This window comes from Oncorhynchus gorbuscha, linkage group LG19, assembly GCF_021184085.1.
Source record: "Oncorhynchus gorbuscha isolate QuinsamMale2020 ecotype Even-year linkage group LG19, OgorEven_v1.0, whole genome shotgun sequence".
Classification (NCBI taxonomy): Eukaryota; Metazoa; Chordata; class Actinopteri; order Salmoniformes; family Salmonidae; genus Oncorhynchus; species Oncorhynchus gorbuscha.
In genome coordinates, this window is record NC_060191.1 from 34,648,968 (window position 1) to 34,673,920 (window position 24,953).

The 24,953-nt window shown below is 44.1% G+C and overlaps 1 protein-coding gene across 7 annotated transcripts in view; it reads right to left on the reverse strand.

Annotated features, from left to right (window-relative positions):
- LOC124004831 (protein phosphatase 1 regulatory subunit 37-like) overlaps positions 1–24,953 on the reverse strand; it is a 67,081-nt gene that overhangs the window by 15,291 nt on the left and 26,837 nt on the right. For all 7 annotated transcript variants that reach the window (XM_046313651.1, XM_046313653.1, XM_046313649.1 and 4 more), the window contains 3 exons: positions 20,681–20,778; positions 6,292–6,337; positions 6,106–6,206 (listed from right to left, as the gene is read on the reverse strand). In XM_046313651.1, coding sequence (XP_046169607.1) covers positions 6,106–6,206; positions 6,292–6,337; positions 20,681–20,778 — 245 coding nt within the window. The remainder of the gene's footprint in view (positions 1–6,105; positions 6,207–6,291; positions 6,338–20,680; positions 20,779–24,953) is intronic.

Below are 24,953 nucleotides of genomic sequence, written 5' to 3' on the forward strand. Positions count from 1 at the left end.
CGTTAAGGCTAATCTGAAGATGGTGCTGGCTAAAGCTAAAACTGGCGAGTGTAGAGAGTATAGAGATATTGTTATCCACGTCGGCACCAACGATGTTAGGATGAAACAGTCAGAGATCACCAAGCGCAACATAGCTTCTGCGTGCATATCAGCTAGAAAGATGTGTCGGCATCGAGTAATTGTCTCTGGCCCCCTCCCAGTTAGGGGAGTGATGAGCTCTACAGCAGAGTCTCACAACTCAATCGCTGGTTGAAAACTGTTTTCTGCCCCTCCCAAAAGATAGAATTTGTAGATAATTGGCCCTCTTTCTGGGACTCGCCCACAAACAGGACCAAGCCTGACCTGCTGAGGAGTGACGGACTCCATCCTAGCTGGAGGGGTGCTCTCATCTTATCTGCCAACATAGACAGGGCTCTAACTCCTCTAGCTCCACAATGAAATAGGGTGCAGGCCAGGCAGCAGGCTATTAGCCAGCCTGCCAGCATAGTGGAGTCTGCCACTAGCATAGTTAGTGTAGTCAGCTTAGCTATCACCATTGAGACCGTGTCTGTGCCTCGACCTGGGTTGGGCAAAACTAAACATGGCGGTGTTCGCTTTAGCAATCTCACTAGGATAAAGACCACCTCCATTCCTGTCATTACTGAAAGAGATCATGATACCTCACATCTCAAAATAGGGCTACTTAATGTTAGATCCCTTACTTCAAAGGCAATTATAGTCAATGAACTAATCACTGATCATAATCTTGATGTGATTGGCCTGACTGAAACATGGCTTAAGCCTGATGAATTTACTGTGTTAAATGAGGCCTCACCTCCTGGCTACACTAGTGACCATATCCCCGTGCATCCCGCAAAGGCGGAGGTGTTGCTAACATTTACGATAGCAAATTTCAATTTACAAAAAAAAAATGACGTTTTCGTCTTTTGAGCTTCTAGTCATGAAATCTATGCAGCCTACTCAATCACTTTTTATAGCTACTGTTTACAGGCCTCCTGGGCCATATACAGCGTTTCTCACTGAGTTCCCTGAATTCCTATCAGACCTTGTAGTCATTGCAGATAATATTCTAATCTTTGGTGACTTTAATATTCACATGGAAAAGTCCACAGACCCACTCCAAAAGGCTTTTGGAGCCATCATCGACTCAGTGGGTTTTGTCCAACATGTCTCTGGACCCACTCACTCTCACAGTCATACGCTGGACCTAGTTTTGTCCCATGGAATAAATGTTGTGGATCTTAATGTTTTTCCTCATAATCCTGGACTATCAGACCACCATTTTATTACGTTTGCAATTGCAACAAATAATCTGCTCAGACCCCAACCAAGGAACATCAAAAGTCGTGCTATAAATTCACAGACAACACAAAGATTCCTTGATGCCCTTCCAGACTCCCTCTGCCTACCCAAGGACGCCAGAGGACAAAAATCCGTTAACCACCTAACTGAGGATCTCAATTTAACCTTGCGCAATACCCTAGATGCAGTTGCACCCCTAAAAACTAAAAAAATGTCTCATAAGAAACTAGCTCCATGGTACACAGAAAATACCCGAGCTCTGAAGCAAGCTTCCAGAAAATTGGAACGGAAATGGCGCCACACCAAACTGGAAGTCTTCCGACTAGCTTGGAAGGATGGTACCGTGCAGTACCGAAGAGCCCTTACTGCTGCTCGATCGTCCTATTTTTCTAACTTAATTGAGGAAAATAAGAACAATCCGAAATTCCTTTTTGATACTGTGGCAAAGCTAACTAAAAAGCAGCATTCCCCAAGAGAGGATGACTTGCACTTTAGCAGTGATAAATTCATGAACTTCTTTGAGGAAAAGATTATGATTATTAGAAAGCAAATTACGGACTCCTCTTTAAACCTGCGTATTCCTCCAAACCTCAGTTGTCCTGAGTCTGCACAACTCTGCCAGGACATAGGATCAAGAGAGACGCTCAAGTGTTTTAGTACTATATCTCTTGACACAATGATGAAAATAATCATGGCCTCTAAACCTTCAAGCTGTATACTGGACCCTATTCCAACTAAACTACTGAAAGAGCTGCTCTTCCTCCCGGGGAAGGACTGCTTGGCCCTCCTCCATTGTGTTGAACATAATAAACGGCTCTCTATCCACTGGATGTGTACCAAACTCACTAAAAGTGGCAGTCAATTAAACTCGCTGTTGGCTGGGCTCCTGCCTTGCCATTAAACCCCTTCAACTCATCCAAAAGCCCGTCTGGTGTTCAAACCTTGACGTTCTCTCCACTGGAAAATATACAAGACCAAAAAACTATCAGGCCTATAGGCCCTACACCCAAACGAATCTTCCATTCCTCTCAAAGATTTTAGAGAAGGCTGTTGACGCTCTCTATCCACAGTACCAAACTCACAACTAAAAAACTATCGGCCTATATCGAATCTTCCATTCCTCTCAGGCTGTTGCGCAGCAACTCACTGCCTTCCTGAAGACAAACAATGTATACGAAATGCTTCAGTCTGGTTTTAGACCCCATCATAGCACTGAGACGGCACTTGTGAAGGTGGTAAATGACATTTTGATGGCATCGGACCGAGGCTCTGCATCTGTCCTCGTGCTCCTAGACCTTAGTGCTGCTTTTGATACCATCGATCACCACATTCTTTTGGAGAGATTGGAAACCCAAATTGGTCTACACGGACATGTTCTGGCCTGGTTTAGGTCTTATCTGTCGGAAAGATATCAGTTTGTCTCTGTGAATGGTTTGTCCTCTGACAAATCAACTGTACATTTCGGTGTTCCTCAAGGTTCTGTTTTAGGACCACTATTGTTTTCACTATATATTTTACCTCTTGGGGATGTTATTCGAAAACATAATGTAAACTTTCACTGCTATGCGGATGACACACAGCTGTACATTTCAATGAAACATGGTGAAGCACCAAAATTGCCCTCGCTAGAAGCATGTGTTTCAGACATAAGGAAGTGGATGGCTGCAAACTTTCTACTATTAAACTCGGACAAAACAGAGATGCTTGTTCTAGGTCCCAAGAAACAAAGAGATCTTCTGTTGAATCTGACAATTAATCTTAATGGTTGTACAGTCGTCTCAAATAAAACTGTGAAGGACCTCGGCGTTACTCTGGACCCTGATCTCTCTTTTGAAGAACACATCAAGACCATTTCGAGGACAGCTTTTTTTTCCATCTACGTAACATTGCAAAAATCAGAAACTTTCTGTCCAAAAATGATGCAGAAAAATTAATCCATGCTTTTGTCACTTCTAGGTTAGACTACTGCAATGCTCTATTTTCCGGCTACCCGGATAAAGCACTAAATAAACTTCAGTTAGTGCTAAATACGGCTGCTAGAATCCTGACTAGAACCAAAAAATTTGATCATATTACTCCAGTGCTAGCCTCTCTACACTGGCTTCCTGTCAAAGCAAGGGCTGATTTCAAGGTTTTACTGCTAACCTACAAAGCATTACATGGGCTTGCTCCTACCTACCTCTCTGATTTGGTCCTGCCGTACATACCTATACGTACGCTACGGTCACAAGACGCAGGCCTCCTAATTGTCCCTAGAATTTCTAAGCAAACAGCTGGAGGCAGGGCTTTCTCCTATAGAGCTCCATTTTTATGGAACGGTCTGCCTACCCATGTCAGAGACGCAAACTCTGTCTCAACCTTTAAGTCTTTACTGAAGACTCATCTCTTCAGTGGGTCATATGATTGAGTGTAGTCTGGCCCAGGAGTGGGAAGGTGAACGGAAAGGCTCTGGAGCAACGAACCGCCCTTGCTGTCTCTGCCTGGCCGGTTCCCCTTTTCCACTGGGATTCTCTGCCTCTAACCCTGTTACGGGGCTGAGTCACTGGCTTGCTGGGGCTCTCTCGTGCCGTCCCTGGGGGGGTGCGTCACCTGGGTGGGTTGATTCACTGTTGTGGTCGGCCTGTCTGGGTTCCCCCTTGGGTTGTACCGTGTCGGAGATCTTTGTGGGCTATACTCGGCCTTGTCTCAGGATGGTAAGTTGGTGGTTGAAGATTTCCCTCTAGTGGTGTGGGGGCTGTGCTTTGGCAAAGTGGGTGGGGTTATATCCTTCCTGTTTGGCCCTGTCCGGGGTGTCCTCGGATGGGGCCACAGTGTCTCCTGACCCCCCCCTCCTGTCTCAGCCTCCAGTATTTATGCTGCAGTAGTTTATGTGTCGGGGGGCTAGGGTCAGTTTGTTTATCTGGAGTACTTCTCCTGTCCTATTCGGTGTCCTGTGTAAATCTAAGTGTGCGTTCTCTAATTCTCTCCTTCTCTCTTTCTTTCTCTCTCTCGGAGGACCTGAGCCCTAGAACCATGCCCCAGGACTACCTGACATGATGACTCCTTGCTGTCCCCAGTCCACCTGGCCATGCTGCTGCTCCAGTTTCAACTGGCCTGGGCCCTAGGACCATGTCCCAGGACTACCTGACATGAGGACTCCTTGCTGTCCCCAGTCCACCTGGCCATGCTCCTGCTCCAGTTTCAACTGTTCTGCCTTACTATTATTCAACCATGCTGGTCATTTATGAACATTTGAACATCTTGGCCACGTTCTGTTATAATCTCCACCCGGCACAGCCGGAAGAGGACTGGCCACCCCACATATGCTCTCTCTAATTCTCTCTTTCTTTCTCTCTCTCGGAGGACCTGAGCCCTAGGACCGTGCCTCAGGACTACCTGACATGATGGCTCCTTGCTGTCCCCAGTCCACCTGACTGTGCTGCTGCTCCAGTTTCAACTGTTCTGCCTTATTATTATTTGACCATGCTGGTCATTTATGAACATTTGAACATCTTGGTCATGTTCTGTTATAATCTCTACCCGGCACAGCCAGAAGAGGACTGGCCACCCCACATAGCCCGGTTCCTCTCTAGGTTTCTTCCTAGGTTTTGGCCTTTCTAGGGAGTTTTTCCTAGCCACCGTGCTTTTACACCTGCATTGTTTGCTGTTTGGGGTTTTAGGCTGGGTTTCTGTACAGCACTTTGAGATATCAGCTGACGTACGAAGGGCTATATAAATAAATTTGATTTGATTTGATTTGAACATTGTCTTTAATTAAATAAGCTAAGACAACCAGATTCTGACGAGAACCATGACCGAGGACCATCCAAAAGTAAAGAAACTAAACAAATAAGTCCTGATGGATGACCCTGACTGGCTGGTGTAGCTACAACACTACCTGAACAAGAATGGAGGACAGCCCAGTAAGTCTCATTAACAGTGAGCCTGATGACGTGAGGCAGCTGGAACACACTAGAGCGACTGGGCTGGTCCATGGCTCTGTCGCAACCACTGCCTCTCTCATCCACCCACTCTTTTGCTGCCTTTCCCTCTGTCGCCCAAGTTAGACCTCTCTCCAACCCGTACCCTACCACGACCCTCTTCCCCGGGGAGAAACTCAGTGGTAGTGCCACTGAAACAAAGGTAAATGAGCTCAACCTAGTCAGTTCAGTAACATTTTCAGGGCAGTCAGTGAGTGTGGTACTCAAGTGTGGGGGTGTGCCTGCATTTATACCGTGACGTATCTCTTCAGTACTGTCGGTGCATCTATGCATGCACACATGAATGTATAAAGGTGTAGGTCTACAGTATAGTCTGTGCAAGCATGGACAACACGTGTGTGCATTTACTGTACATGAGCGAGTAGCTCATGGAGCCAAGTCTACAAAAGGAAATAACTGGTCAGACTCAGCAGCGTCGGTTTGTCTCCCTCTGCTCTAGAGTAGAGCTGTCTGTCTGTGTCTGACCGTGTGTGTGTGTGTGCGTCTCTCATCCGCTCATCGAGCCAAGCCTACAAATATCTGTTTGAGGAAATAAGTGGTCAGACTCAATAGAGCTCTGTCTGACCGTCTGTCCGTCTGTCTCAACCCAACCCCTCTCGAATAGTGTTCACACTCAGAGTTCTAGAGTAATCACACGACCCTGGGAAACACTAGACATCCTGTCAAAGGGAGGGAGGGAGAGGAAAACAGAGGGGGAATGACAGGACAGGGACAAAGGAGGGGAAAAAAATAATGAGAAAGAGTTGAAGAGACATGGTAAATGGAAGATGGTAGGGGAAAACCAGGAAGGGAGAAGAGGGGGAAAGAGTGTGGACAAACATACATCTTCATCCAGGCTGGTCTGCTCCAGGTCCACCACTTTAAACTGGACCCTCTTGAACACCTCCTCCAGGGACTCACACGCCTTATAGTCCAGCTTCTCACCTGGAGGGACACACAGTTCCACCTAAAGTAAGACCGGTAGTGTGCGTGCGTGTTTTTGTATGCGTGTGTCTTACTATAGGCTTACCTTTAAGGTCCAGGCATTCGTTTCGATGAGTTAGGTCTTTCAGCTCCTAAGAAACACAGTGGAACAGAACAACCCTCAGTCAAATACACAAACCCAATCATTCAGACAGACGACACAGCAGGAAAATGTCACCACACAGACAGACTTGACTTTGATCACATAAAAGGTTACGCATTTGAACTAGAGTTCGACCGAGTAATCGGAATGGCCGATTTCAAGTTTTCATAATCGGAAATCAGTATTTTTGGACACAGATTTTAAAAAAATGTACACCTTTATTTAATCTTTATTTAACTAGGCAAGTCAGTTAAGAACACATTCTTATTTTCAATGATGGCCTAGGAATGTGGGTTAACTGCCTAGTTCAGGGGCAGAATGATAGATTTTCACCTTGACAGCTCGGGGGATCCAATCTTACAGTTAACTAGGTGGCGTGGCGAGAATCTGTCTCCTCACCACGCGCTCTCACCACTGGTGTCCCCCAGGGCTCTGTTCTAGGCCCTCTCCTATTCTCGCTGTACACCAAGTCACTTGGCTCTGTCATAACCTCACATGGTCTCTCCTATCATTGCTATGCAGACGACACACAATTAATCTTCTCCTTTCCCCCTTCTGATGACCAGGTGGCGAATCGCATCTCTGCATGTCTGGCAGACATATCAGTGTGGATGACGGATCACCACCTCAAGCTGAACCTCGGCAACACGGAGCTGCTCTTCCTCCCGGGGAAGGACTGCCCGTTCCATGATCTCGCCATCACGGTTGACAACTCCATTGTGTCCTCCTCCCAGAGCGCTAAGAACCTTGGCGTGATCCTGGACAACACTCTGTCGTTCTAAACTCACATCAAGGCGGTGGCCCGTTCCTGTAGTTTCATGCTCTACAACATCCGCAGAGTACGACCCTGCCTCACACAGGAAGCGGCGCAGGTCCTAATCCAGGCACTTGTCATCTCCCGTCTGGACTACTGCAACTCGCTGTTGGCTGGGCTCCCTGCCTGTGCCATTAAACCCCTTCAACTCATCCAGAACGCCGCAGCCCGTCTGGTGTTCAACCTTCCCAAGTTCTCTCACGTCACCCCGCTCTCTCCACTGGCTTCCAGTTGAAGCTCGCATCCGCTACAAGACCATGGTGCTTGCCCACGGAGCTGTGAGGGGAACGGCACCTCAGTACCTCCAGGCTCTGATCAGGCCCTACACCCAAACAAGGGCACTGCGTTCATCCACCTCTGGCCTGCTCGCCTCCCTACCACTGTGGAAGTACAGTTCCCGCTCAGCCCAGTCAAAACTGTTCGCTGCTCTGGCCCCCCAATGGTGGAACAAACTCCCTCACGACGCCAGGACAGCGGAGTCAATCACCACCTTCCGGAGACACCTGAAACCCCACCCCTTTAAGGAATACCTAGGATAGGATAAGTAATCCTTCTCACCCCCCCTTTAAGATTTAGATGCACTATTGTAAAGTGACTGTTCCACTGGATGTCATAAGGTGAATGCACCAATTTGTAAGTCGCTCTGGATAAGAGCGTCTGCTAAATGACTTAAATGTAAATGTAAATGTAACTAGTCCAACGCAATAATGACCTGGCTCTCTCTCGTTGCACTCCACAAGGAGACTGCCTGTTACGCGAATGCAGTAAGCCAAGGTAAGTTGCTAGCTAGCATTAAACTTATCGTATAAAAAACAATCAATCATAACCAATAGATAACTACACATGGTTGATGATATTACTAGATATTATCTAGCGTGTCCTGCGTTGCATATAATCTGAATGAGCATACAAGCATACACGAATCTAAGTATCTGACTGAGCGGTGGTAGGCAGAAGCAGGCGCTTAAACATTCATTCAAACAGCATTTTTGTGCGTTTTGCCAGCAGCTCTTCGTTGTGCGTCAAGCATTGCGCTGTTTATGACTTCAAGCCTATCAACTCCCGAGATGAGGCTGGTGTAACCGAAGTGAAATGGCTGGCTAGTTAGCGCGCGCTAATAGCGTTTCAAATGTCACTCGCTCTGAGCCCCGGAGTGGTTGTTTCCCTTGCTCTGCATGGGTAACACTGCTTCGAGGGTGGCTGTTGTCGTTGTGTTCCTGGTTCGAGCGAGGAGAGGGAGGGAAGCTATACTGTTACACTGGCAATACTAAAGTACCTATAAGTACATCCAATAGTCAAAGGTTAAATGAAATACAAATGGTATAGAGGGAAATAGTCCTATAATAACTACAACCTAAAACTTCTTACCTGAGAATATTGAAGACTCATATTAAAAGGAACCACCAGCTTTCATATGTTCTCATGTTCTGAGCAAGGAACTGAAACGTTAGCTTTCTTACATAGCACATATTGCACTTTTACTTGCTTCTCCAACACTTTGTTTTTACATTATTTAAACCAAATGGAACATGTCATTATTTATTTGAGGCTAAATTGATTTTATTGATGTATTATATTAAGTTCAAATACGTGTTCATTCAGTAGTTGTAATTGTCATTACAAATAAATAAAATCGGCATCGGCTTTTTTGGTCCTCCAATAATCATTATTGAAAAATCATAAATTGGTCAACCTCTAATTTGAATGTAAATGAAAAACTGCTCCTGTGTACATAGACCTAAACCGTTGACACGAAGAACAGATCGGTAAAATACGATTGCTCAATGGGATTAAAGTGTGTGTGTGCACTCTTATATCAGCAGGATACAACATCAAGCCAAGACCTGCCTGAACAGACAGGAAAACGGAAGACAAAGCATTTCTTCTGTTATCTGGACTAGTGTCATATAGTATGATAGAGTGCCAATAATAATATCCAGTGTCTTTCTGTTACATGTCTCAGATCTCCACATTGGTACAGGGTGATTCCTCCCGTTCACACACTGTGTGTGTGTGTGTGTGTGTGTGTGTGTGTGTGTGTGTGTGTGTGTGTGTGTGTGTGTGTGTGTGTGTGTGTGTGTGTGTGTGTGTGTGTGTGTGTGTGTGTGTGTGTGTGTGTACCAATGTTCCCTCTTTTTTCCAGCACTGAGCAAATTTGTCTGCTGAGCGCAAACTTGAACATTGTGAAAATTCTGTGCAACTTCCAGCGAGCGTTTACTGTGAACACGGACGCTGTACTTGCCTTAAGTTACAGCTTAAAACAGTGGCAATGTAGGTGGCAATGTAGGCAATGTAGGCTACTGTGGCTATTTGATCATAATGTAGGCCTACCATAGTGGCCTCCCATCAAAAACAATGGAAAAAGCTGATATGTTATTCAGCCTACGGTAGCAGCCAATATTTGGTCTTCAACGTAGGCCTTCATTCCATGAGACAAAAAAAAAATGCAGGGCTTGAAATGAACCTGTTTATCCACTTGTCCTTCAGACAAGGTGACTGACTGATGCAAGAAACCACTTAGAATAAAATGCATTATTCACATACCATTATTACAGACAAACAAATTATGCTACATTCTGCCTCTTGGCTACTCAGCTTATTCAAGCCCGTGTCTCGAAATACAACATTGCCCCTTTAAAACAAAAAAAAAGAAGCTCTTTACTCCCCTTATTGCAGACTACAAATGATCTATAACTGGGCTAATAACTCACTAACTAGCAAAGGATGTGAACAACATGTGCACACGTGGCTACATGCGCTTGTTTTTGAGATCAAAGCGAGAGCTGCATCTACTCATGACTGCTCATGCTGTAAACACAGTCTCGTTCAAATCAAATGGTACAGACCCATATGTGATCAGTTTCAGGAAACTAGGCGCATGTCACTACTTCACAGGAGTGCCGTTTGAATGTAAGCTTGATTTTTTAAATCAAAATGCCTTCTTGAACATGTGAACTTGCATGTATGCCATCTGTAAATATGAGTCAAATTGTTAAAATTACGAGCCTAGTTGGTTTAGCCACAGAAAAAGACCACAACCTTCCTGTTGGCCATGATTGGCTGAGATAATGAGTGGGCTGGACATGCTGACAGACGAGTTTGGATTGGTCTGCCATATACTGTAGCACACTTCTGTCTAGTTGAGTTAGTCATTATGTCTAGGTAATCCTGCATAAGTGTTGCTCTCCACTTTCTGGAGGACAGAGTTTTGAAATCAATGGAAATTGAGTACGATAGCTAAGGAGATTGAAGATGTAATCTGGAGACAGGTGTTCTCAAACTAAGGCCAACAATGGCATCCGAAAGGAGACATGTCCATCAATGAATGATGTATATGGGTAAGATAGTCTAGCTAGCTACATTTTCAGATATTGGTTAGCTACCTGCAGATCCATGCAGGGTAGTAACGTCATGAGTTGGGATTATGGTTCATTGTTTAGCTAAACTACATGTCTTAACAAAAATACTCCACTATGCAAGTAAGCATTTCAATAGAATGTCAATGCAAAAACTGTTGATAAAAGTTGGTTAGCTACCTGCAGATTCATGCAGGGTAGTAACGTCATGAGTTGTGGTCATGGTTCACTGTTTAGCTAGCTAGGTACATGTCTTAACAAAACGACTCCACAATGCACCATTTCGGGTGCGTTCGGGAATTCAGTCTGGCCATCTACTCCGATTTCAGAGCACTCTCGTCTGAGTGTGACAGAGCGCAGAATAACTGATTAATTTAAGAACGCTCAACACTCGTTGAATATGGCCGGTGTCAGTAAACGTTGGCAACAAAAAATGTAATTAAAATTGTTGCCAGCAGCAGTTAGTCACCAACACTCTGGATAACTTGAAAAACAGCCTAAACAGCTATGCTAGGGCGAGTAAACTGGTCAGTTTGGGCGGGGGCTAAAGCTTAAGGTACGATTGATGCTGAAGGGTGTAGACAAAGAAGAGCTCTCCAGTAGGTCCCAAAATATTCAAAGGCCATTTTCTCAAAAGTGAGCTTACATGTTTATCAACTTTCAAAGCAAAATTACATTCCCCATTGTTCCTCAAATGCAGTGTATGATATACCATTTTGTAACTCTGTGTCTCTGCTTTTATCCAATGTAGGGCAACGGGAAATGTTGACAGTGTGAACAGGGAAAACTCTAGAACAGTGGTCACCAACCTTTTCTGAGTCAAGATCAAGGTGTCAAAATGCAATCCGAGATCTACCACTCATATTATTATTATTATTATTATTGAACATGACTTAAACGTAAGCCTATGCAACATTAACTTCTTGACGCTTACCCACAACACAGACAAATTCCAAATAATATCCGTAATGTCCACAGAAACATGTCAAATGTTTTTATAATCAATCCTCAGGTTGTTAAGATATATAAATTGGTAATATATCAAACGCAAATGTCTTTCACAGTAGGAGAGGGAAAAGCAATACCCATCTGAACTTTGTTGCGCGAGCAAAACTCATGTGACCACTTAACGAGATGTTATCGTTCTGGCTCATTTTTCAAAATAAAAGCCCGAAACTATGTCTGAAGACTGTTAACACCTCGAGGAAGAGATAGGAAAAGGAATCTGGTTGATATAGAGCAATGGGAGGCTATGGAACAGAGTTTTCAAAATAGAAGCCACTTCCTGGTTTGATTTTTCTCAGGGTTTCGCCTGCAATATCAGTTCTGTTATACGCACAGACAGTTTTGGAAACTTTAGTGTTTTCTATGCTAATCTGTCAATTATATGCATATTCTAGCATCTGGACCTGAGGAATAGGCCATTTACTTTGGGAACATTATTTTTCCAAACATAAAAATAGTGCCCCCTAGCTTCAAGAGGTATTAACCAATTAAAAACAGTACAATAGCAATGAGGTTTGTGCAATAAGCATATAGGACCAATACATTATCACAGCATATTGGCTTTGCTTGAATTGGCCTGCCAGTGCCATTGTTGTTTGGGACACTTAAAAATATATATATTTCAAAACTTGAGGTAGGCTACATGATCAGTTGTTGTATTACTTGTGAAGCACAGCAGAGTGAGCATACATTTAAATAATTCGATTTTTATTTTTCTGGGCTGATGGTGCCTGCCTCTGATGGTCAGTCACAGCGGAGGGAGAGCAGCAGCAGACTGAGGGTTTGCCACTCAACCGCCCTCCACTGACACTGACCAAAAAGGGACACCATCTTCCAGCTGGCAAACTATCTGTCTCATGCACAAACTCATGTTGTGAACAGAAAAAGTGAAATATTCCTCGATATTAAAAAAAGACCAAGCTGCTAACAACAACGCAAGCCTATAGCTACACTTTCCTACTCATTCAGTACTGCTGCAAGTGCTTGTCGCGCTGAATGGAAATAGGAAGATCGCGCATTTTATGGCTTATAAAATGGTTGAATACAAAGTATTGACAGTGCCGAGTAAGAACTTAAACATTAACTCACTCGTAAAAACAGCATGTCTTTGCTGCATTTGTTGACAGTCTCTAGTCATGGTTTTAAACGTTTTGAAATCTCAAAGTATCAACTTTTGCTGTAGCTTTTTTTGCACCTGCTACGTTACTGTAGACACAGTTCATCTGTGCCATCTGATTGGCCAGCAGTAGGCCTGGGAAGGCAGAGTTTATATCTTCAGACACATGCAATGGTTCAAAATGGCAACTGTTCCCCCTCCCGGACACAGGGTAACTGCATCGGGTGCTCCTACCGACAACAGCCCAAAATAAAAAATAAATAGGAACAAGGAGTTAATCTTTAAAAAAAAATTTTTTTACAGAAATGTTTGGCAATCGACAAGGAATGCGATCAACCAGTTGGTGACCACTGCTCTAGAAATTTGAGTGAAGTTCAATCTCGTGCTTCTCTCTGTGGGCTGATATTTCTGTGCGGCAGTCTCGGAGCTGCTGCCCAAACACGCAGTTTTAGAGGGAACATTGGTTGAAACATGCACCTGACTGATGCAGGGCAGCCATTTTGTGGCAATAAAATGCACGCGTTCAAAGGACAAGAGAAATACTGCCATCTGAAATGTAGCAGGTCCATGAAACCTGAGCTGGACACATTGTGATTACAGTGTATTATTGAGGCCTTTGGCAGATATTGCCCTCAGTCACCTCTCTATACACCCCACAAGACTGTTTACGTGACGTGTGAGTGTCCTCACTCCACAGCAACCAATTCTATTCTGCACGTTTAGTGTCAATGCTGCTGCATTCAAAGAATTGTATTCCCACTCTGGGGGGGGGGGTTATTCCAATCCACCCTCCCCCAGCCCACCGACAAAACCTGTGGCTTCCCTACTAACCCCCCCCCCCCCAGCAAATCCCACTGCGCTGCACTACACGGCACAGTGAACATGCACTCAATAACCTCACCTCCCCCGCCACCGTTCGCTGGCTGCTCATCAGTTAACCAACACTGAGTACATTAGCTAAAACAGACCTGTGTCCTCGTATCAAAAGCAAAGTTCACCGGAGTGCTATTGGACCAGGTCTCTCTTGGAAAATAATTTCTCGATGAGAAAAAACCTGTATAAATAAAGGTAAAATTTTAAAATTCAGGGATGTGACCTACACAACCAAGACCATTAGAGCAATCTGCTTGTATGTTAATGTCAATACTTAAAAATGCAGATGATAAAATAAAGCCAAGTCTGTTCAAGTTCAGCAGTGATAGATAGCTGAGAATGGATCATGGCCCCAAAGCACTGCTAGGATGCAACTTTGAGTTGAACATAACCCAGCCAGACAGCCATTAGTGTGAGAAACTACAGACGACAGCAGAAAAACAATGACCTTTCTATTTGCTCCCTGTTTGTTTTGGAAAACAGTCCAAGGCAAACTGTCCTTTTCTCAGCACATATCGAAGCTGCAGGCTAAAGTTAAATCTAGACTAGGTTTCCTCTATCGTAATCGCTCCTCTTTCACCCCAGCTGCCAAACTAACCCTGATTCAGATAACCATCCAACCAATGCTAGATTACAGAGACAATTTATAGATCAGCAGGTAAGGGTGCTCTCAAGCGGCTAGATGTTCTTTACCATTCGGCCATCAGATTTGCCCCCAACGCTCCTTATAGGACACATCACTGCACTCTACACTCCTCTGTAAACTGGTCATCTCTGTATACCCGTCGCAAGACCCACGAGTTGAGGTTAATTTATAAAACCCTCTTAGGCCTCACACCCCCCTATCGGAGTTATCTACTGCAGCCTTCAACCTCCACATACAACACCCGTTCTGCCAGTCACATTATGTTAAAGGTCCCAAAGCACAAACATCGCTGGGCCGCTCGTCTTTTCAGTTCACTGCAACTAGCGACAGGAACTAGCTGCAACAAACACTCAAACTGGACAGTTTTATCTCAATCTCTTCATTCAAAGAATCAATCATGGACACTCTTACTGACAGTTGTGGCTGCTTTGCGTGATGTATTGCTGTTGTCTGTGCCCAATAATGTTTGTACCATGTTTTGTGCTGCTACCATGTTGTGTTGATACCATGTTGTTATGTTGCCTTAGGTCTCTCTTTATGTAGTGTTCTCTCCCAGTCCCTGCAGGCCTTTTGGTAGGCCGTCATTGTAAATAAGAGTTTGTTCTTAACTGACTTGCCTAGTTAAATAAAGGTTATATAAAAACGGCTCTCCTGTGAAGTAGTGACCTGTGACATATGCCTAGTTTGCTGAAACTGGTTACATTTTACTGTAAACTAATTGAGAACAGACTTTCAGCACACTTATAGGGAAGGACATTCAACAAACATGGAACTTACAGAAATTACTGATGATTGGCAGAGAAATTTATGATAAAAAGATTGTGTGAGCTGTTTTGTTAAACTTCAGTATGGCTTTTTACATTATCGATGATAGTCTTCTGATGGAAAAACATAGGGAGTTAGTCCCACACCCTTTTTTTTTTGAGCAGTGTATATATGTATATATATACACATGTGTGTGTGTGTGTGTGTGTGTGTGTGTGTGTGTGTGTGTGTGTCTCAGAGGGGTGAGGGAGGAACTATGGAAAGGCAACCCGATACGGCAGTGCACAGGGCATCAACAACAAGAAACAATAGGACTGTGTGGCTGTAGGTATGTCTGTACCTGAATAATGAGTATGTGTGTGTAGGCCTACACACTTTAATGAGTCATGAGTATGCCAAAGTCAATATCTGTGTCCTTATGAGTAAGTGTACATGCGAGTATAGATCTATAGTTGTGCGTGTACAGTATGGGTATGTGTGACAGAGGGAGATTCAATGTCCTTGTGCAGAGGGGGAGCAGAAGAGGCAGAAATGTGACAGGGCTGCCAAGCGTCCAGACCCTGAGGGCTTTGGTTGGGGCTACTGAGGCTCAGGCATTACACACAGCCACCGAATAGGCTAGAGTCCCTTAAACACACAAACTTAATGTAGTTAACCTGTAGGCCCCTGGCCGGACACCACATGCACAAAACACACTAAATAAAGGGTGCATTTACAGGGGGGGGGGCACTAAAAACTCCTCTTTCTGGGAAGCCATTTTGTTTGATGGGTCTGTTTATACAGCCGTTTCCCCTCCCCCGAGGATGACTAAGCAGAAAAACTGTGCCATAGTGGATCAGAGCAGACCAGTAGCCAACACACTGACGACAGTGTATTCACTAGCTATTAACCCCACAGTGGAAAGTTACCCAGGCTTTATTTAAGGCCCGAGCAGAAGGCCAGCTAAGCGCTGTGATGAGTCTTTCCACAAGTGAGCGTGAGGTCACCCCCTCTCTCGCCAATGACTAAACACAGCCTGAGTGGGGTGATGGGAGATTCCCTGAACCTACGTCACACACACAAATCCACACTCGCAAGATAGAGCAAAAAGAGAGAGAAGGTGGATTGAGCAAGTTTTTTTTGCGAGGAATGAGCGAGGTAGAGAGAGCTGCAGGAGGGATAGACCGGCAACAATACAAGGGTTGAGAGGGAAGGGGAGGAAATTCTTCTACCAGGAACATGTGTGTTTGTACAGTGCGTGTCCCCTGTAGGGCTGGGCAATATATGAAATTAATTCAATTCATTTGAATGTATGTTTTGGCACGATATTCCCCCCCAAAACATGTAAAAAAAAAAAAAATTATGAGCATTTATGTCCGAGTGTTCTCATGTTGTCTTTCTGGTCTCGTCCGCTCCTTTCTGTGCAATGTACACCTTCCCATTTACACCAGAGATCTGTATATAATAAAGAGATGCTCATGTCTCTGCCAGAACAACGGGAGTCGTTGTCCCAAAGGCAGGAAAGCAGGCGACAAGCTTAGGTTAAAAATAAGAGCATAGGGACTATTGTGGACAGATTTTGGCAGGTGTGAAACCTCTCGCTTCGCCTCTTTCTCCCAAAAATTTGAGCTCATGCCATCCGCTCTGACAAATGGTTTTAACTCGCTATTTGCATTTGAGGTTTGGTCCAACAGAATCAGTCATACGGACACAGAAACACATGGAGACATTATTTTACTGTAATAGAGAAGTTAAACAGGGTATGGTTAGAAAGGTTGTTTCAACTCAAATTTCAAGCAGAGCAGATACTACTAAAAACAGATGTTCCAATGAACATTGACTCTGAAAAATGAATGCTCAGTTTGTTGTGCGCGCATTACAGTACCACGTTACGCTAGCATCATTTTGGTCAAATAAAGATTGTTATATTAGCTGTTTAGTGTTTGTGCAATAAGCACAAAACTATTATATAAAGGAATTGGCAACTCGTTCTCATTCTGAGAAATAAGATAGGCCACTTGATTTCAACATCTGAACAAAGTGGACAGGCTAGCATGCTGTTCAAACAGTTGGAGACGGACAGACGGTTGTGTTCATAACTATTCAAAGGTTTTGCCTTGTTAGCTGAATTCAGAGCTTGTGAAATATTTTTATTTATTTAACTTGATCAAGTCAGTTAAGAACAAATTCTTATTTACAATGATGGCTTACCCCGGCCAAACCGGAACGCCGCTGGGCCAATTGTGTGCCGCACTATTGTACTCCCAATCACGGCCGGTTGTGATACAGCCTGGAATCGAACCAGGGTCTGTAGTGTAGCCTCTAGCACGGAGATGCAGTGTTTTACACTGCTGCGCCACTCGGGATCCCCTAACAAAAAGGTCATTTTTAAAGACATACCTGAAAGCCAGATCAGTGATTTTTGCAAAAAAAGCAGGTATAATAATAATAATAATAATATTTTGATAAAATAATTGAATTATTAGTGGGTCTTAAGGATGTGGAAGGCATATATTCAGCCTAGGTATAATTTCACGAGCTCTGAATTCAATAGATTGTTTTAAATGCAGTGGATTTGACTTTTAATTATACAACAAAGCTTAGAGAAAACGTCATAAAAATCGAGATACATCGCGAATTGCCCATAAGTTTGAAAAAAGCTTTATGCCCTATCGCCCAGCCCTAGTGTCCTGTGTGTGGGCAGTGACAGCGCAACTGCAAACATCCGACAGTTATAACATGTCCCTGTACTCCACATCCTGCTACCAGCCCGCCTGTCACTCACCCTCAGTGACTCGTCCATATGAGCTCATCCTCACACACTGCAGATTCCTACTGCCATCCCACATTCACACACCCTGAAGCCCATTGTCTTGCAAAGACAAGACACACAACAGAGAAAGACTAACCTGCTGAGGAGGCTTTAGGAAGATACTGTGGGTATTGAAACCCACCTATACTTCTGTATGCAAGCAAGGGGGTGTGTATTGACCATCAACAGAAGGCTATTGACCATCAACAGAATGTTGATAGTGGGCTGCTTTAGCTTAAGCGTGTATGTTTGTACTGTTCAAGGGTGTGTTTGAGAATTGTTGGAATGTCTGTGTGCATGTGTGGGCGTAAGCGTGAGTGTGTTAAGGGTGGACGGATGGGTGGCCAGAGTTCTGGGGTGGGTCTTGAAGAGTAAGCACTTCCGTAAATACTCACACAAACTTTCTAATGACACGGCACAGCAGACAGAGACATGCTGGAGTGCAGGGGTGGCTGGGCAGGTAACCGTGGCAACTTACAGTAGGAGGGTCGCTCACTCCCCTTCCCCCTCTTATGCTACTTATGTCTGTGCCACGGTCTTGCTCTTAATTTCCATCCATCAATACATTACTAATTCCATCTGTGATTGCTCTTTTTACAAGCAAATATCATGGTCTCAATGCTGCATTGGTTGACCTCTCACATGAACGGAAAGGAAAAAGACTGGACAATATAATTACAGCAATAAGCCAAGTACAAACTGGCACGGTCCGTGTCATAATCGGTTATCCAATCATGAGCCCTCCCCCTGTTCTGCCCTTCACATGTTTCCCCATTCATTCCTGTTCTGTCGCCAAGACAAAAGGGAAGTCTCTGCATAACAGGCTTTCGACTGAACGAACCCAAACAATGCCCACTCACACATTAACAAGTTCGAGGCACCGGGTGTGTGTGTGTGTGTGTGTGTGTGTATACTGCTCAAAAAAATAAAGGGAACACTAACACATCCTAGATCTGAATGAATGAAATATTCTTATTAAATACATTTTTCTTTACATAGTTGAATGTGCTGACAACAAAATCACACACAAATTATCAAAGGAAATCAAATTTATCAACCTATGGAGGTCTGGATTTGGAATCGCACACAAAATTAAAGTGTAAAACCACACTACAGGCTGATCCAACTTTGATGTAATGTCCTTAAAACAAGTCAAAATGAGGCTCAGTAGTGTGTGTGGCCTCCACGTGCCTGTATGACCTCCCTACAACGCCTGGGCATGCCCCTGATGAGGTGGCGGATGGTCTCCTGAGGGATCTCCTCCCAGACCTGGACTAAAGCATCCGCCAACTCCTGGACAGTCTGTGGTGCAATGTGGCATTGGTGCATGATGTCCCAGATGTGCTCAATTGGACTCAGGTCTGGGAAACGGGCGGGCCAGTCCATAGCATCAATGCCTTCCACTTGCAGGAACTGCTGACACACTCCAGCCACATGAGGTCTAGCATTGTCTTGCATTAGGAGGAACCCAGGGCCAACCGCACCAGCATATGGTCTCACAAGGGGTCTGAGGATCTCATCTTGGTACCTAATGGCAGCCAGGCTACCTCTGGCGAGCACATGGAGGGCTGTCCGGCCCCCCAAAGAAATGCCACCCCACACCATGACTGACCCACCGCTAAACCGGTCGTGCTGGAGGATGTTGCAGGCAGCAGAACGTTCTCCACGGCGTCTCCAGACTCTGTCACATGTATTCAGTGTGAACCTGCTTTCATCTGTGAAGAGCACAGGGCGCCAGTGGCAAATTTGCCAATCTTTGTGTTCTCTGGCAAATGACAAATGCCTGCACGGTGTTGGACTGTAAGCACAAGCCCACCTGTGGACGTCGGGCCCTCATACCACCCTCATGGAGTCTGTTTCTGACCGTTTGAGCAGACACATGCACATTTGTGGCCTGCTGGAGGTCATTTTGCAGGGCTCTGGCAGTGCTCCTCCTGCTCCTCCTTGCACAAAGTCGGAGGTAGCGGTCCTGCTGCTGGGTTGTTGCCCTCCTACGGCCTCCTCCACGTCTCCTGATGTGCTGGCCTGTCTCCTGGTAGCGCCTCCATGCTCTGGACACTACGCTGACAGACACAGCAAACCTTCTTGCCATAGCTCGCATTGATGTGCCATCCTGGGTGAGCTGCACTACCTGAGCCACTTGTGTGGGTTGTAGACTCCGTCTCATGCTACCACTAGAGTGAAAGCACTGCCAGCATTCAAAAGTGACCAAAACATCAGCCAGGAAACATAGGAACTGAGAAGTGCTCTGTGGTCACCACCTGCTGAACCACTCCTTTATTGGGGGGTGTCTTGCTAATTGCCTATAATTTCTACCTGTCGTCTTTTCCATTTGCACAACAGCATGTGAAATTTATTGTCAGTGTTGCTTCCTAAGTGGACAGTTTGATTTCACAGAAGTGTGATTTGACTTGGAGTTACATTGTGTTGTTTAAGTGTTCCCCTTATTTTTTTAAGCAGTATATATATATACTGCTTTAAAAAAAAATATAAATATATATATATATATTTAAACAGAAGAGGCACTCCCTAGCAGATCTCAGGAACTCCTTATTCTTAGGGATTAGAGCACACATGACCTTGCAAACAGAAAAACAAACATCAACAAACAAGAAAGACCGCACATAAACCACCCTGCTGCTGTCAGCAAAGCCCAGCTAGCAACATGACAATCCCCATGGTGGGTGTGAGTGAGCTGCCCCAGCGGGGTGGTTTGAGATCAGGTGATGTTTGATTGTGTGCCAGGAGTGATGAGGTGTGAGAGGGTTCCACTGGTACCAGATTTCGATGAGGTGGTGATGGAGTTGGGGATTTAAAGTCCAGATGTAGGCCTAATCTAGCTCTATGACAAGACTCTAAAGCCTGAATTATGCCCGGTGTTTCAGTGCTGTTATTAGGCTACTGAAGTAGTGGCATGGAGAATTATTTTTCTATCTATATCTGTGCGCATTTCATTCAGGTTTACCTGCATCTGTTTGAGCACTTTGGGGATGAGTTTACAGTTGAGTTTCACGCAGGCCTGTCTGTAGGCAGCGAGAATCTCATCCACCGTCACATTCTGGGCTGAAAAACAAGAGTCAGAGCAACAAGGTGAGACACATGATTACACACACACACACACACACACACACACACACACACACACACACACACACACACACACACACACACACACACACACACACACACACACACACACACACATCATAGCACAGTACGATTGACAACACAATGACATAACACTCCCATTTTCTAGTTATGTTTTCCCCCTTTATAAAACATTTGCAGCAAAGTGAGTTAAAACAGTCCAAAAAAATGCAGTGATTTCACACATTGGCTGAGTGAGTCATAAACAAGTGGCATTTTGAGACAGTAAGTATATGGGATTTGCCATCTCCTTAACAAATGGACAAGGAACAAAGCCAATCGGATCCACTCTCTATAAAATGGCTGGTGTCAGTGTTCAGACTGCGTCGGACTCCTCAGTGGAGAGAGGGGCACAACATGGAGACCCCCGCAGAACGAGGGAGAGCGCTGTGTGTCGTTTTGGAAACTTTTGAAAGTCTATTGAAACGTTTCTTAATAACTAGCTACCTTTTGTTTTTGGATCCCGCGATGTAGTTAGCATCAGTAGGTGGGACTGCTACTATCTGTCCAGAGATCCTGCTGACCAAGTCTGGGTCTGAGGAGCTGTTTGGCATAGCAACTAGCCTAGCTGCTAACTAGCTAGCAGGGTTTTCTTGAGGGCTTGAACGCAGCCCACAATGTGGTTCGCTATTGTGGCTGGGACCGCAGATATTCCTGAGCTTGTGGCTGTCTAGATCCCTGCTGTTTGTTGTTTTTAAATCTTCCCTGTGACATGCCCTGTCTGGAACTGCGTAGAGTAACTGCATAACAAAGTTTGCTACAACGACACAAGCTAAAGCCGGCGGGAGTACCGTTGAGGACAGTGGCGTCGCTCTATCACAAAAACAAAAAGAGTTCTACAAGCAGTTGTTACAACAAGAAAATAACTTCCAAGTCCTGTCAAATACTGGTGCAGTCAACTTATAAAATAATGGACGACCTGACCAGAGGTCCAGAACCTGAAGTTTGCAGTTCTTCAGGGTCAGCTCGATGAGTATAAACAGGATAACGGCAAGTTGGGACAGCAATCTGTAAGTCATTGAGAGAGGACATCAGTACTGTATATGAATCCATGACAACAATAACAGAGGGACAATCAAGGCAGAACATGGTTGTGGACAGAATTGCAGAATCTCCACGAGAACCTGGACAGAGTCTGAGGACAAAGTGAGGGAAATTATCTCGAAGAAACAGATGATGGACTACAGGAAGATTGAAGTGGAGCGCACAAAGGGAACTGGAAAACACACCACCGGCCCAGGTGACAGGCCCAGGGCGATAGCGGTAAAGTTCCAGAGGTTCAAGGACAAGGTAGCTGTTCTGGAAAGAGCCAAGAAATTGACAGGAACATTTATCTTCTTCAACGAGGACTATGCGGACGCTGTGCGCCAGAAGAGGAAATAACTGGGGACATTGCTTATATCAACTATGACAGGCTCATTGTCCACCCTCCCAAAAGCCTGGAAGGAAAGAGAGAGACAAGCCTATTGGTTCATAGCTTCAACCCCACAACACACGCACACATATATCCCTGTAATGCTTAGAGAATATATTATGTCAATTGTTATTGGCACATCTAAAGCCTTTTCTTTTGGGGGTGTTGCTATAGGCCACCAAGTGCTAACAGTCAGTATCTAAATAATGCTTCTGAAATGTGATGTAAATAGAATAAACATGAATATTGCCTGGTTTTCATCAAGCTGTCCACTCAAGAGGAAGCTTTTCACTGTAACCAGTGCCTGTAATCTGGATCAGGTTATTAATCAACCTACCAGGGTGTTTACAAACACTACAGGAACAAGATCATCCACATGTATTAATCCCATTTTTACTAATACTGTAGAACTTTGATCTAAAGCTGTATCTGTACCCACTGGATGCAGTGATCACAATATAGTGGCTATATCCAGGAAAGCCAAAGTTCTGAAAACTGGGCCTAAAATAGTGTGAGAGATCATACAAAACATTTATGTGGATAATGTTGAAAATATTTGTTGATCTGATGTGATTAATAAGGAGCATCCAGATGCTGCACTTGATGAATTTATGAAATTGCTTCTTCCAATTATTTATAAACATGCACATGTTAAGAAACGGATTTCCTAGCCACCGTGCTTCTACACCTGCATTGCTTGCGGTTTGGGGTTTAAGGCTAGGTTTCTGTACAGCACTGAGATATCAGCTTATGTAAGAAGGGCTATATAAATACATTTGTTTGATTGATTGATTGATGGTAAATGGTAGAAAGACAAATTCAAATCCATCTTTCATCGAATCAGATGGCTTATTCATCACAAAACCATTTGATGTTGCCTATTATTTAAATTGATTCCTTCATTAGCAACTTAGGCAGGAAGTGCAGACAACGAACAGTGAGCCATCATACTCATGCATAAAAAAATATATAAATGAAAGTATTGCAAGTTGGAATTTTGTAAAGTTAGTGTGGGAGAGGTAGAAAAATTATTGTTGTCGCTCAATAATGACAAACATCCTGGCATTGAAAACTTAGATGGAAAGCTACTGAGGATGGTAGCTGACTCTATAGCCACTCCTATCTGTCATGTCTTTAATCTTAGCTTAGAGGAAAGTCTTTGTCCTCAGGCCAGAGGGAACCCAGTCATTCCACTACCCAAGAGTGTTAGAACCAGTTGAGGCTGCTTTAAACAGCAGACCAATCAGCTTGCTGCCAGCTCTTATCAAAACAATGTTATTTCTCTGTAAACAAATGAACAGACTTTCAGCATGCTTAAGTCCTCAACATGTACTGCACTGACAAACTACTGATGATTGGTTGAAATCAATTGATAATAAAAGCCTTTGACATTGACGATAACCTGCTGTTGTGAAAATATATGTGTTATGGCTTTTCAATATCTGTCATATCAGAGCTATCTAATAGAAGTCAAAGGGTTTTCCTAAATGGAAGCTTCTTTAAATGTCAAACATGCAAAGTGTGGTGTACCTCAGGGCAGCGCTCTATGCCCTCTACTCTTTTCAATTTTTTACCATTGACATCAAACAAAACATGCGTTTCAAACAAACAAAACATGTAAATGATGACTCAACTATATATGCATCAACAACCACAGCCAATGAAGTCACTGAAACCCTTAAAGAGTTGCAGTCTGTTTTGGAATGTCAACTCGTAATAAATTGGTCCTGAACATTTAAAACTAAGAGCATTGTATTTGGTACAAATCATTCCCTACGATCTAGACCTCTGCAGAATCTAGTAATGAATGGTGTGGCTGTTGAACAAGTTGAGGATACTAAATTACTTGGTGTTACCTTAGATTGTAAACTGTCATGGTCAAAACATATAGATTCAATGGTAATAAAGAGAAGTTCTGCTTTTATGACACTGCACTTACAAAAGCATGTCATGCAGGCTCTAGTTTGGTCTTATCTTGATTATTGTCCACTCGTGTGGTCGAGTGCTGCAAGGAAAGACCTTCCCCAGAACACAATGGCACATCTTGCTCTTCATTGTAATCAGAGGGCTAATATAACTACTATGCATACCAGTCTCTCTTGCCTAAGAGTTGAGGAGAGACAAAAGTAGTGATGCAGTCAATGTGAAATTCTAAATTGCATAGTCAATTTACACACAGCTGACTGACAAACACTTACCCCCCCAGATAAGCCACCAGAGGCCTTTTCAGTCCCAAATCCAGAACAGATTCAAGAAAGCGTACAGTATTATATAGAACCATTATTGCATGGAATTCCCATCTCATATTGCTCAAATGAACAACAAAACTTTTTTTTAAACAGATAAAGCAACACCCCACTAGGCTACATGGGGCGGCAGGTAGTCTAGTGGTTAGAGCGTTGGACTAGTAACCGAAAGGTTGCAAGATCAGATCCCCGAGCTGACAAGGTAAAAAATATGTCGTTCTGCCCCTGAACAAGGCAGTTCCTAGGCAGTCATTGAAAATAAGAATGTGTTCTTAAGTGACTTGCCTAGTTAAATAAAGGGAAAAAAACAATAAGCCTCTCACACCCCTGGACTTTTTCCACATTTCATTAAGACAGCATACATGCACACAAACTAAGTTTAATTTTTAACTTAACCTCTTAAGCCTAGGGCTGAATACTGCCCCCTTTGG